We start from the raw sequence: 13011 nt of genomic DNA, 5'->3' as shown, positions 1-13011 counted from the left end.
TCCCTCCTGGAATTGCAATCTTATTGTGGTTGACACGCTTTTGACCTTTCATGACCCTGGCAGCTCTGTTTGTAGGAACAGGATGTCCGAGACAAACTGCTTTCAGACAAAGTGCGAGACAAGAACACCCTAATAAGTGGCTGGACGAGACCCGAGAGAACAAGACCCGGAGTGTCATAGGAAATACAAGTTGCTGTAAAGTCCAGCTGAAGCATGATGCACAAAAGCAGCGTGGGAACATTACCGGTGCCTCTAACCAGAACACATTAAACACCACTTTATAGCAGTGGCTATAAGGAGCAGTGAGCATGTTTCTCATGGCAGCAACCCAAGACCCCCAGTCTTGATACCAGTGATGAGCCACATCATGGAGCTGAATAAAGAAGCCCTCCAGGCCCAGTTGGTTGGCATGAAGGACTCCTGACTCAGAGGTAAGGTGCTGGCAGGATAAAGAGACACAACAGCTGAATTACAGAAGCTAAAGCCTGTGTATATGAATAGATGGCAAGTGCCAAAGATATTCTAGAAAACATTTCAGTAAATCAGGAGGAGAAAGTAAGATATAACCCAGACTGTGCAGGGAAAGAGAGAGACTGAGCTTGTCTGCAGATGGGAGATGAATTCCTGGTGTAATGGACACTTAGGAAGAGGGTTTTGGAGGACTGCTAGAAAGGTGTCAGCCCTTTTCTTTATCAGGGGTCAACGGTGTAGTGTATTTCAAATCCTGAAAGCTCTGGCAATTGTTATAGCTGACATGTCTCCCGAACGTCATGTGGATTTTGGAAATAGCGTGTTTGATTTGGCAGGCGGTGCTGGTTTTCCTCATTTCTCAGTTTTCAACCATTAATTAGATTGCTGAACCCATCTGGAGAAGACTATAATGACAGCAATGCACCCTCAGATTAAGGTAGAGCTGTGTGAATCATGACCAGGTCATAGAGCAATGAACCTTCAGTTTATCTATGCACTTATAATGAAGCAAGAAATTCATTAACTCTAACGATGTGGGCTCTTTGAATTTGGAAATACCCATATGAGTTCCAAGCAGTATTTTGGCAGAGTTTCTGACATAGTTGCGTACTCCTTTTCCTGCTTATGATTTCTTACAGGATATCAACGAGCCAACAGGCAAGCAAGGACCTGCAGGATGTCCAAGTCAGTGACCTAAACTGGCATCATTTTGTAGAAACATTTTGTAGCTGGGTATGATGAGGGTCTGAATGAGGATCAAATCATCCAAGTCAAATTATTATTATTATTGTTATTATTTTTACTTTATTCAATCAGGTAGTCCATTGAGAATGAGATCTCTTTTTCAAGAGAGACTTGAGAACACCTTTGTCCCAACTAGCTAAGGCATAAATCTTAAACCTGCGATAACTGATTTTTTGGGCCACTTGGGAACAACATAAGCAAGCTACAAACACACCACTGACATATTATCACCGTTTAGAGGGCAAACATGTTAGACAACAATTGCTTATTTACACATTCAGCAGACACAGAGCAACATTAGCATTCATTTGGAGCCGTGTCTCTGGCCACCTGGTGAATCTATGAAGGTGTTATACTATAAAATAACTAGTTTGTACAATGTGTTGTCCAACCAAGTCAGAAATCTAAAGTGTTCTGAATCATTCATAGTTTTGCACAACATAGTTCACATGAACAGTGACAAAGATAGAGAGTTAGAAAGAGATGAGAGAAGCACAACCCTGGCTACTTTCTCAACCCTGCACAGCAGGTCAACCACAGCGTGCAATGGGTGTGATCTGTGTCAGATCATCGTTTTTGGAAAGTTACAAAAGTGGTCAGACACAACCCTCCTAATACTCATGAGGGAAAGGTGTTTAATGGTCCAACAAGCAGTTCTGATGAAGCAAACGCCATCCTGAAGTCTAGGAATTCACTCTTCTTCTGGCTCTGCTTTGGTCTTGGCCATCTTGTGAGGGAAATATCTGTTTAATGCTCCACTATGTTCAGCAGCTAAGTTTGTCTGTCTGCAGTTTGGTGCTGAGCAGGTAGTGTACAGTGAGATTTTAGAGCTTTGTTTGCTGAAAACAGCTGTCTGCTGAAGCTGAAATCAATACTTTTGAGAGTGGTTAATGAATCAAAACAGTAAAGTTGGAGGCTGGAAAACCAAAACAATGAGCTGAAAGACACTGACACACTCGCAGAGCTGAGGTGATAATTCTCTGTAGGTTTGTCACTATGAGTGACCCTTTTCACATTATACTTATTTAATCCATTGTTAAGATAAAATAATTGATTCGAGCTTTAAGACTGACCCTTAGGTTCGTGCATTGTGTACCGTAATGTGAGCAACATACTGAAATGTAGTGACGACAATGCTCACCATGAGATTTAGGTAGCCAGTGAAAGAATGAGTTTCCCTACAACCTCAACTAAGAAAAAACAGTCGAGGTTGTAGGGCCACCTGGTGAGGTTGTCTGCCAGGTGTACGCCTCTATTTAGAGACATACTGGGCATGACTGACTGGGAAGACAGAGACAGTAGACCTACATCCTGGAGGGATTATATCTCCCATCTGCCCTGTGATTTCTCCTCCTTCTTCTGGAATCTGCCAGGCTGGGATGAAGATGGGAAAAGTGAAATCTGGACTGCTCTGCTTCCACTTGGCTCTCAGTCCTGCAGCCTTGAAACATTCCTCTTTTATTTTCTATTGTTTGCTGTGCACACAAATCTGTCACTTCTCACAAATATACTTACACAAAAAAATGTTATTGCATTTTCTGCAACATCACCTTGTATTACATAAGAGGGCATTATTTGTCACAGGGGGTAAGCTGGAAATATGTATTTGTTTTTCTGGGTTTTTTTTTTTTTATTGTTTTTTGGCCTGCCTTGTGTGTTATGTGCCTGCCTCATAGTAACACAATAAGCTGTAGTGACAGTCTTATTCTGTGTGTGTATTTTTTACCTTTATGGTCTTTAATGTCCACTGCTGCCTGGGCCTCCAACAGCAGAGAGATCAGCTCCTTGTTACCACTCAGAGCAGCATGGTGCAGCGGCGACAACCTTCACACAGACACAGATTATGTGTAAAAATACACATTTATACACGTAACGTGTAAAACCAGAGCATAACTTTGCTGAAATAATCTCCAGCGTAGAGCAGCTCCGCCCCTCAGCTCTGTGTGAGCGACGGGAGGGGGCAAATGACCTACTTCCATTAATAAGCAATCTCTCTACCCCTGGAGCTGAGCGTACACACAGCGCGTCTCTGTGTGTGTGTGTCTAATGGGTCCCTGGTGAATATAAGGGCCTGGCCCTGGAGTCAAAACGAATCATCAGTCATTAAACAAGGAGTAGAGTCCAATTATCTGATTCCAATCAACATAATAAAAAGATCTTTGTTATGTGATGGAGCCAAATGGAACACAATCGCAAACCAAGCATGTGCACATAAAAAGCTTAACCAATCATGAGTCTAAATATAGCCAAAACCCATAGCTGTACATTCAGAGTTGATAAGGGAACATTTCTGAGCAAATTAAGTGCTGGCTTTCCTTTAAGGTAATTACAGTCTTTAGATTTGAGCTCTTGAGCTGGATATATGTTTCAAAGGCAGATTCAAGCAGGTGATAACGTGTAAAGTGATATATTTGATAATTTATTGATTGCAGAAGGAGATTTTTTTTGTTCCTTTTTCCTTTCTTCCATCAGTGAGGAAATCAAAACATGGGTCAGCTACAGAACAAAGCCTCGCAGGAATTTGGTGTTCTGCTCAACGACACTTAAAGCCCCCCCCCCACCCTCCACCCTCCCTCCGGTCAAAAATATGCTTTGCTTTTTGTTCTTCCACTTGGATGTTTGAGCTTCACTGTGCAGAACGATGTACGTATGTGCAGAGTTTGAAACTAGACGACTGTTTCACATTAATCTGCTGAAAGTGGAAAAGTTTCTGTATCTGAGTTTAGGCCATGTACGTACGAGCATGATTAGTGACATCAGAGCTAGTTTGGAGCTAATCGTGGGCCAGTATGCAATTTGCACAAGTGTGATGTGCAAAATTGAGGCCTCCAGTGCTCCATTTTTTCAATAAGTAAGAAGGAGTACTCTTCTAACAAGGTTTCTAACAAGGTACATCTTAAAACATGTCTGGAGGGGATCTTTAAGTATTCCTGTCCCATCGTTTGAATCTGAGATTTCTGATTGAAGGACGGTGCTCCTGTGGTTGCCTGTGAACCCTTTAAATGTGTATTAGTGACTCAACCTCACAGGTTCTGGCTTTAGTGTGGACATGAGCAAAAAAGAGATTTTGCCTCTTTGAGATTGATTTATTTTAGGGATTTTTAGAGGCCTGGATATGTGGACGTATCCAGTATTTGAGGAAGAATGCAGATCAGTTTCACATGTAGTTAGTCCAGAGAACCTTAAGGTGCTCTCGAAGATGAAAAAATTATCACAGAAAACACTCTTCAGGCACTGTTAGGCAGAACACGGAGAGGAGTCATATTAAAAGTCTGTAGAGCGTATCGGTAATTACTACTACTATATCCGCCCCGATGAAGACCCTGTGAGGTCAAAACTGGTCAGCGTTTTAAACAGATATGGCAGATTTAATAAAGGCTTTTCATATAACTTGCCCTGCTTAACAGAGTCTGCAGTATTTCACTAGGAAAACTAGAAAAAATATTTTTCTTACTCTTTAATCATCTTGTGAGCCCTCAGATTTATTTTGGGATCCTTTGGGGGGGGTCCTGACCCCCAGGTTCGGCAACCACTGCCATAAACACTACACTGCCCACTTGTCACACAGTATTTGCAACAGGTCTTGTAGTCCCACATCACCGCAGGATGTGTTTACTTTGTAGTTGCAGTAGCCACGTTATCATGTACACTTAGCTAAAACAAATGCAGTCTAATACAACAGCTCTGCAGAAATATAGAGGGTACAATGTTCAGCTTTTGTTGAAATTCTTTTCTAAAGGTGTTTCAACTTCCTATAGGAGGCTGTGTTTGTGGTGATGTTGAATTGTATTCCTTTATACTGACAGGTGTTTCTAATCTTTTATCTAACCCAGTTATATCAACGAGTGGAAAAACACCCCTCAGTATACTACTGAATACAGTTCAACAGCATCAACAACTACAGCCTATAAAATAACTGTGAAGTTGAATCGACACATCTGTGAAACAGTTTAAACAAAAAAACGATTATAACCTTGAAGAAGGAAGGATTTACTGCTGGGCTGTTGTGTTAGTCTGCTTTACTTATAGCCAGGTGAGCCTAAGAAACTGGCAACTGAGTGTATTTTGAATAGCTATAAATAAAAAAGTGTGAGTAAATCAGAGCCAAAATAGTGTAATACTGATTCAAGGATTCAACTGTGAAGCTACTATGTCATGTAAGAAAAGGGAATGACGTAACATGATGCCATAAAGACAAAAATGAAGTAAATTAAGAAAAGAATGGACCGAATAGGCAGAGAAAAAAACAAAAGAAGAGGAAAAAGAAGCAAAGAAAGAGTAATAATAACAATGAAACAGAGGAGTTGTTGTTTCTTACCCATCTGCATCCTGGATGTTGACATTCACCCGCTTTGCTGCTCCGAGAAGCTCTGAAATACATAAAGCAAAGAGACAGAGAGAGTGAGAGAGAGTGAAGAAGAGAAGTGTCATACTCATTATAGAGACAGTCCAAATTTAAACCTATTCAGAATTCAGTGATTAATGCGTTCTCTCCTTTACATATTCTAATATTCCCTGCAGGTAGACAGCGACCCTTTTTATACCTGCGACTGCTCTAAAACAACTCGCTGCCTTGTAACAGTTTCTTCACAACGACAACAGAGGTCAAGGAGAAGTGAAGAGGCAAGAAAAACTTTAAAAAGAGAAGATAATTCTGGATAAACTGGGTCTTTGAATGCTCACATGTTACATGAAAAATCTGCACATTATGTGTTTCTCAACTGATCATAATATACGTTTGATTTACTCCAATGTTAACATCGATTACTGACGTAAAACAACACCCGCCATCATCTTAAAACATTAACACATTTGATATAGTTGTTCTTAAAGTAATAATTTTGGGAACTCAGCTGATTTGCTTTCTTACCGAAAGTTATGTGAGAAGATTGATACCACTCTCATGTTTGTGTGTAAAGTATTAGAGCTGGAGTCGGGATGTGATTAGCCTAGCTTAGCATAAAGACTGGGAGCAGAGGGAAACTGCTAGCCTGGCTCTCTACAAAGTTTAAAACTCCTCTTAGCAGCAACTCTAAAGCTCACAAATTTAACCTGTTGTATCTCTTTTGTACACTGACAGGGATGTAAAAACAACAAATTGTGGTTTTAGGGTGAGTTATGTGCTGTATGATGAACCACAGATTATCCATCCGCCTAGCACGTCTGTGCTGAGTGTCTCTGGCTATAGTGCAGGTGTGAACTCAAGTCTCTGCACAGGCATGATGGTAACAAACCTGGCAACCTCACAGTGATGGCAAAAATCTGGGAAGTCACTGCACCCAACTGTTGTATGTTAAGAAATAGTTACAACACATAATTCCCCCTAAAAAAACAAATTTAATTTTTAAATCTCTGTTTGATTTTGGATGTCAATAAGTGAATTTTAAAGATGCTGGTAGCAATAATAAACTTTAGAGAGAACCACGTTAGCTGTTTCCACCTGCTTCCAGTCTTTATGCTTTATGCAGAGTAGAGCCTCCTGACTGATACTCTGTCCATAACACACAAACATCTTCTCATCTCATTCTCGGGGGAAAAAAAGCGAATGATTTTAACAAATTGTGACAATGTTGAGCTATTCCTATAAGTTAAACTTGCATTAAAAAGATTTGTCAATCAGTCTGAGAGTGAATGCAGGTTTAATCTTGAGCGGAGATTGTATAATTTATGGCTTCACCATTTGTTTACATGTGGATCTCACACTGAATTTTAATCTCAGATGCATCTATAATTATCATTAGAGAAAGACATAAAGTATCTTTAATTACTACTGATGCATTCCAGTACAGCGAGGTTTATCTAAAACCATTACAAACCATGTAAACTTCAAATCCAGTTTTATGTTTGTTATCAGTCAGATTCTTTAACTATATTACAACTTCACCAAATTTAATTTTGCAAATAACCTCAATTCCTGCACTTAAAGACAGTTTGTTCCGTTATGGATCAGTGTGGTAACTGTGTGTTTATCAGTAGAAAAGCAGATTGTGGGTGTGTGCGAGGTATATGATCTTGTTGTCATGTTCCTGCGGTGATATGTGTTCATATTCTGATGTCTGGCTGTCAGTGCATGTCCGTGCTTGTGATTATACGAATGTGCACATGTGCTTTTTTTGATAACCTTGATCTTTGACAGAGCATGAGAAGGATGAAGATGAAGCCAGCACACAGCAGGATATCCAGTAAGGAGCACCACACAGACACAAACACTCACAAAAACCAACACACACAAACACTCTTAAAAGGACACAGAAAAAGCGGCTTGTTTGTCCCTCTGCTTCTACTTTTTTTTTTTTTTTTGGTCAAACCCTCCTAATCCACAGGCCGTAATCTGTAGCTGTTCTGTAATCTGGGGAAAAGCTTCTCCCTCTCTCCACAGCTATATCTGCACTTCATCCCTTTATCCTGCTCTCACACTCTAATTTTCACTGTAATTTGCTAAAGAGCGCGTGCTGATTGGTAGTTCTGCAGCTTCTGTTTACACTCTGCAGCTGACATCATCCTTGTGCATGTGCTTGTGTGTGTTAGTGTGCACGTGAAGGGTCCCCCTCTATCTATCTTGGATTAAAAATAAGAACCATCCCTTCCTCCCCCCCTCACTGCTACAGCAGATGAATCAATGAGTGCAGATATCTGTGTCACCGTCAGACTATCAGAGAGCCACATGACCCCCCACCACTAACTTATGACAGAGCCACGGCATCCAACACCCACGATTATTCTACTGTCTTTTTCTCTGTAGGTCTTCTTTCTTTTATTACATAAAGTCTGGATCAGGGCATTACTCCATAATGTTCGCCCTCTAACCCAAAGCCACGATGTATATTTAATCAAAATGGAGTATCACTCTGCCCTCAAACAATTCATCCTTTCTTTTTTTTTTTGAGAGCTAAAATAGCTTTTCGCCTTCAAATAATTTCATTCACAACTCGCATCAGTTACATAAATTTGTCCCCTTTAAATTTTACATCGATCTACTGCATGTTTAAGAGCATTACCGTAATGCTTTTCTGATGGTGTCCTTGGACCAGGGTTCATATCTTTTTTTATGTTAATTTTAGTCACAACACTGCAACTGAGCCCCGGTTACCACGGCAACCCCTCAACGTGCCACTCTCATAGACTGTCAATCACTTGGCAGGGATCACTATGATATTATTTTTTGCAACGTCTGAATCAAAACTCTCCAAATTGGAGCCCTATTTTAGACTTTGTTTGACATGGAATCATTCATCACCATTCACATTTGAAATGAAACCTTTCATTCTTAATCAATGGAAAGTACAGAACAGGGCAGATTCCACAGACCTCAGGAAAGGTGAATTGGAGGGTTTTTCTCGGGGGTTCTCATTACCAGAAATGTTCTGAAGTCCTGTTTCCATCACCTCTGACTTCTATCTGAGGTGATGGAAACTGCCAACATGCATTCAGAGTTTCAGTGTAACAAGTAGCCTAAAACAAAGGCCATCGCTGACATGTCTTTCCTCCCTCTGTTCAGACAATTGCACACACATATGTTAAAATGACATGAATTAGGGTCACAATATGTTAACAGTCCAAAGACTGCATGACATTTTCACAAGAAGAATAAAACAAGCTAAACTGATGAGCTATCCAAAGTTTATTCTGTAATTTTCTGTACAAACATGACTAAGACAAACATGTACAAACATGAAGACCTTGTTGTAAACTGTGGAGTCATTTTTTGGGAACCAATGTGTTTTGGCTACACAGTAGTCGTCTGTTTATTATCAGTTTATGATCAGTTACAGTTTCAAAGAACAAAAAGAATCTTCAGCTTTCTTTGCAGCAAATACACCAAATATTCTTTATATTTTGATTCCCTGTTTAATGACATACATAACTTTGTTCAATGTTTTTAAAGGAGACATATTAATGCACATTTCTAGGTCTATATTTTTAATCTGGGGCTCAACTGGAACATCTTTGCATGATTTACAGTTTTAAAAAACTCCTTATTTATCTTATACTGGCTCTTTACACAGCCCCTCAGTTCAGCCTTTGTCTGAAACAGGCCGTTTTAGCTCCTGTCCCTTTAAGACCCCTCAGCCCACCTTGTTCTGATTGGTTAGCTTCTGGAAGCTGCATCATGGCTCCGGCTTCATAAACAAATAATAGTAGTGGGATTTCACTTCTTTTTCTCGTTCTTTACTCTAAATGGAAACTCCTCGAATACATCTATACATGTTCGAGCAGATCTGAAATATGTGAGTGGACGACATGAACAACCTGTGGAACAACCTTAGCAACAAAGGCTACAAAAGAGTCGGATGTTTTGTGGGCATGCATGACCGATTTGACTTCAGTTTGATGGGAAAGTAGAGGTAACACTGCAAATGAAGCGTTTAGGGTAGGCTGAAGCCCTGACTTTTGACTTCCAGGAAGCATTTATACATATGTTCACCTCAGGTTTTGGACCTTTGACCATGTTTAACATAGACATCCATCATACCAGAACAAAAATTATAGAAAATCACAAAAGCATGATATGTCCCCTTTAAAGACAAATTTATTGTAATTGTCTTTTTTTTTCATTTGTTTCTCAAAGATAAAAAAACTGAATATATTACAGAGGACAAGACTAGGATAAGTTCTCTGTTCCTTTATGTCAATTTCCCTTTCCCCTCCCCCCCTTTTCCCTTTTCCCCTCCAAAACATAGATAAAAAATTATCTATGTTGCTTCCTTAAACACCTTTAGTAAGATTTGTCCCAAAATATATCCGCTGCTGTTTACGGGGGTTGTAGCTCAGTAACTGTAAATATGCTCACTAATATCCTAGTTTTAAGAGACCTGAGAAACTTGATGATTCATATACAGTGCTGAGGTGTCTGACTGGTGCAGACATCATGTGTTCATATCCACACACTCGCTGACATTTCCGTGCAGACTGAGTTATCTCAATAGTGGAATAAACTTAGTTTGGTTTCCTGCTGCATTTATCTGCTCTGCCAGATTTAACTTTCACATCTTATCTGAGCGATACAATACATCCTCTGAACTACCAATATCACACTTTTACTTTCATTTCAGCGTAATCAGTTCATAGTTTTGCACCACGTTTTTTTTATTTTTTTACTGCCAACTACTATGTAAAATGTTGAGAAAACACTGTCACACATGTCAGACAGTGATCAGAAACTTGGATAAGATGTTTAAATGCAACAGTATCTCAGTTTCTATTGGACTTTGGAGATAATTTAGCGAGCATATTCAGGTTTTTGAAACTGGGATATGACATTTATATGTGCAGACACATAACCAGAGAACTGCATGAACCAGATAATAACCAGGACAGTTGTGTGCACTCAATAACTCAATAATAACTTCATTGAGGTTTCAAGGTTTAACTGTATTTTGAAACCCCCTCAAATGCATTTAGAGTTGGACGACAGCGCTATGAGCATGTGACTGACATTTCATTTGCAACATTTGTCGTTAACAAGCCAAAAAAAAGAAGAAATATTCTCACTGCACTTTACTGCCAACAGCATTTTATTAGTTTTTGCTGGTTTACTGGTCAGATTTTATACTTTACTTCCTCTAATGTTAAAACCAGACTTTTATACTTCTGTCTGTAACAGACAAGCTTTGCCAAAAAACTGTCAGTGTTATTTTTGACTGTTGACTGAAGACATCACTGTGGGCTCTAAGAAACTGTGAATGCCATTTTTTCACAACTTTTTAGCATTTTATCGATTAATTGATGATGAAAATAATCTTTAGTTGCTGCCCTGAATGAAACTATATGTTTGTGAGCTGTTTTTAAAGACTTTTTTATGTCTCCAGTAGTTATTAATGAGTTTGGGGCTGAAAGTAACAGAAGTCAGAAGTTTCGAGAGACGGATTAAACACACTGTTGGTTTTGGTCTTTTCATGGGATTTGTTGACAATAAGAAAAATAACCTTTAAATCACATACACCTAATCAACTAATTAGTGAACTTATCGATTAATCTTTGCAGCTCTACACACACGACCCTTTTACCACTTCAATTCCTTTAATTGCCAACATCAATTTTTGCCATTTTGACACTGCAAACAGCTGCTCCAGCTGTTCCCGCACTGCTGCTCTGAACATCATTAGAATACTCTTAATAAAACAAAACACAGTCAGTCATATGACTAACACCTGATGCGTTAGTGTCTCTCTTTGCATGTCTGCCTGTAATCCTGTGTGTGTTTAGAGTGTAGGTGTGTGTGTGTGTGTGTGTGTGAAACTCCGCTTCCTGTTTAATTATTCAAACGTAAACTTGGTTTCATGCTGTCACACACACAACTTCCGTAACTCGCCCTTTAACCTCTTCCTATCACTTCCTGTCTCTTTACCAAGCTGCATCCATATCTCCATGTTTCTCTCCTGTCCTCTTACTCTTTTTCCTCTCCCTTTTCTAACCCCCCTGTCTCACCCTCATCTCCCTCACCCGCTCCCCTCCCCTCACCTCCTCCCCTCCTCCTCCCCCTTTCTCTTTGTCGTTGTGCAGTGGACTGAGCACTCAGAGCTGATCTGTTCTGGCATTTGAAGAGAAGCATTTTTCTTTTCCATGGCACTGCTGGAATGTTCAGAGACAAACATACACACTCATGAAGAAGAGGAGGAGGACAGGAAGAGGAGGAGAGGAAGAGGAGGAGGAGGAGGAGAGGAGAGGAGAGAGGAAGGGACAAAGAGGAAAAGGAAAAGGAGAGGGCAGGAGGAGAGAGGAAGAGAAGAGGAGAGGATGAGAGGAGAAAGCAAAGGGGGAGAGTAAGAGAGGGGAGAATAGGAGAGGAAGAGGGGAGGAGAAGAGAAAGGGAAAGGGAGAGAGGAAGAGGAGGAGAGGAGGGGAGGATAGGGGACGAGAGGAGAGGAAGAGAAGAGGAGAAGAAGAAGAAGGGAAAGTGGGAGAGAGAGAGAGAAGAAATGGGGAAGGAGAGGAGAGGAGGAAGGGAGGGGAGAATAGGAGAGGAGAGGAAGAGGAGAGGAGATGAACAGGAAGAAGAATAAGGGAAAGAGAGAGAAGAGGAGAGGAAGCAGGGGAAGGAGAGGAGGAGAGATGAAGGGGGAAATAGGGGAGGAAAAGGAAGAGGAGAGGAGAAGAAAAGGGGAAAGGGTGAGAGGAAGAGAGGAAACAGGAGAAAGAGAGGAGAGGAGGAAGAGGAGAGAGGAAGGGAAGGGAGAATAGGGGAGGAGAGGAAGAGGAAGAGGAAGAAGAATAAGGGAGAAGAGGAGAGGAAGAGAGGAAACAGGGAAAGAGAGGAGAGGAGGAGGGGAGGGAGAATAGGAACGGAGAGGAGAGGAAGAGGAAAGAGAAGGGAAGAAAGAGGAGGTGAGGAGAAGAGAGGAGGAGATATGAAAGAGGGAAGAGGAGAAAGGTGGGGAGGAAGAGAGGAGGGAGAGGAGATAGGAAGGAAGGGAGGAGAGAAAATGAGGAGAGGAAAGAGTAGGGAAAAAAAGGAGGAAACACGAAAGGAGGAGGAGGAAGAGGAGAAAGTGATGTGAGAGGAAACAGGAGGAGGAAGAAGAAGAAGGAGGAGAAAATAGGAGAGAAGAGTAGGAAGAGGAGCGAGGAAGGGAGGCTGGAATAGGAAAGAGAAGAGAAGAAACGGGGAGGTGAGGAGATGAGAGGAGGAGATATGAAAGAGGGAAGAGGAGAGAGGAGGAAGAGGAGATGCGACAAACTGAGAGCAGGAGAATGGAGAGGAGCTCCGGTGATGAAATGGAAGAGGAGGAGAGCAGTTTCAAGGCTGTAATTGAAATCTAATTATCACCTCAAGTCCCAGCTGACTCCACGTCAGGC

The 13011-nt window shown here is 40.9% G+C and overlaps 1 protein-coding gene across 1 annotated transcript in view; it reads right to left on the bottom strand.

The window, feature by feature from the left end:
• LOC122979721 (caskin-1-like) overlaps nucleotides 1–13011 on the bottom strand; it is a 38952-nt gene that overhangs the window by 24881 nt on the left and 1060 nt on the right. The window contains exons 2-3 of the mRNA XM_044347412.1: nucleotides 5534–5585; nucleotides 2942–3039 (exon numbers count right to left, since the gene is read on the bottom strand). Of these exons, the coding sequence (XP_044203347.1) occupies nucleotides 2942–3039; nucleotides 5534–5585 (150 nt within the window). The remainder of the gene's footprint in view (nucleotides 1–2941; nucleotides 3040–5533; nucleotides 5586–13011) is intronic.

Source organism: Thunnus albacares, chromosome 3 (assembly GCF_914725855.1).
Source record: "Thunnus albacares chromosome 3, fThuAlb1.1, whole genome shotgun sequence".
Lineage (NCBI taxonomy): Eukaryota > Metazoa > Chordata > Actinopteri > Scombriformes > Scombridae > Thunnus > Thunnus albacares.
The sequence above is the reverse complement of the archived record's forward strand: the minus strand, read 5'-3'. Positions and strand labels throughout refer to the sequence as shown.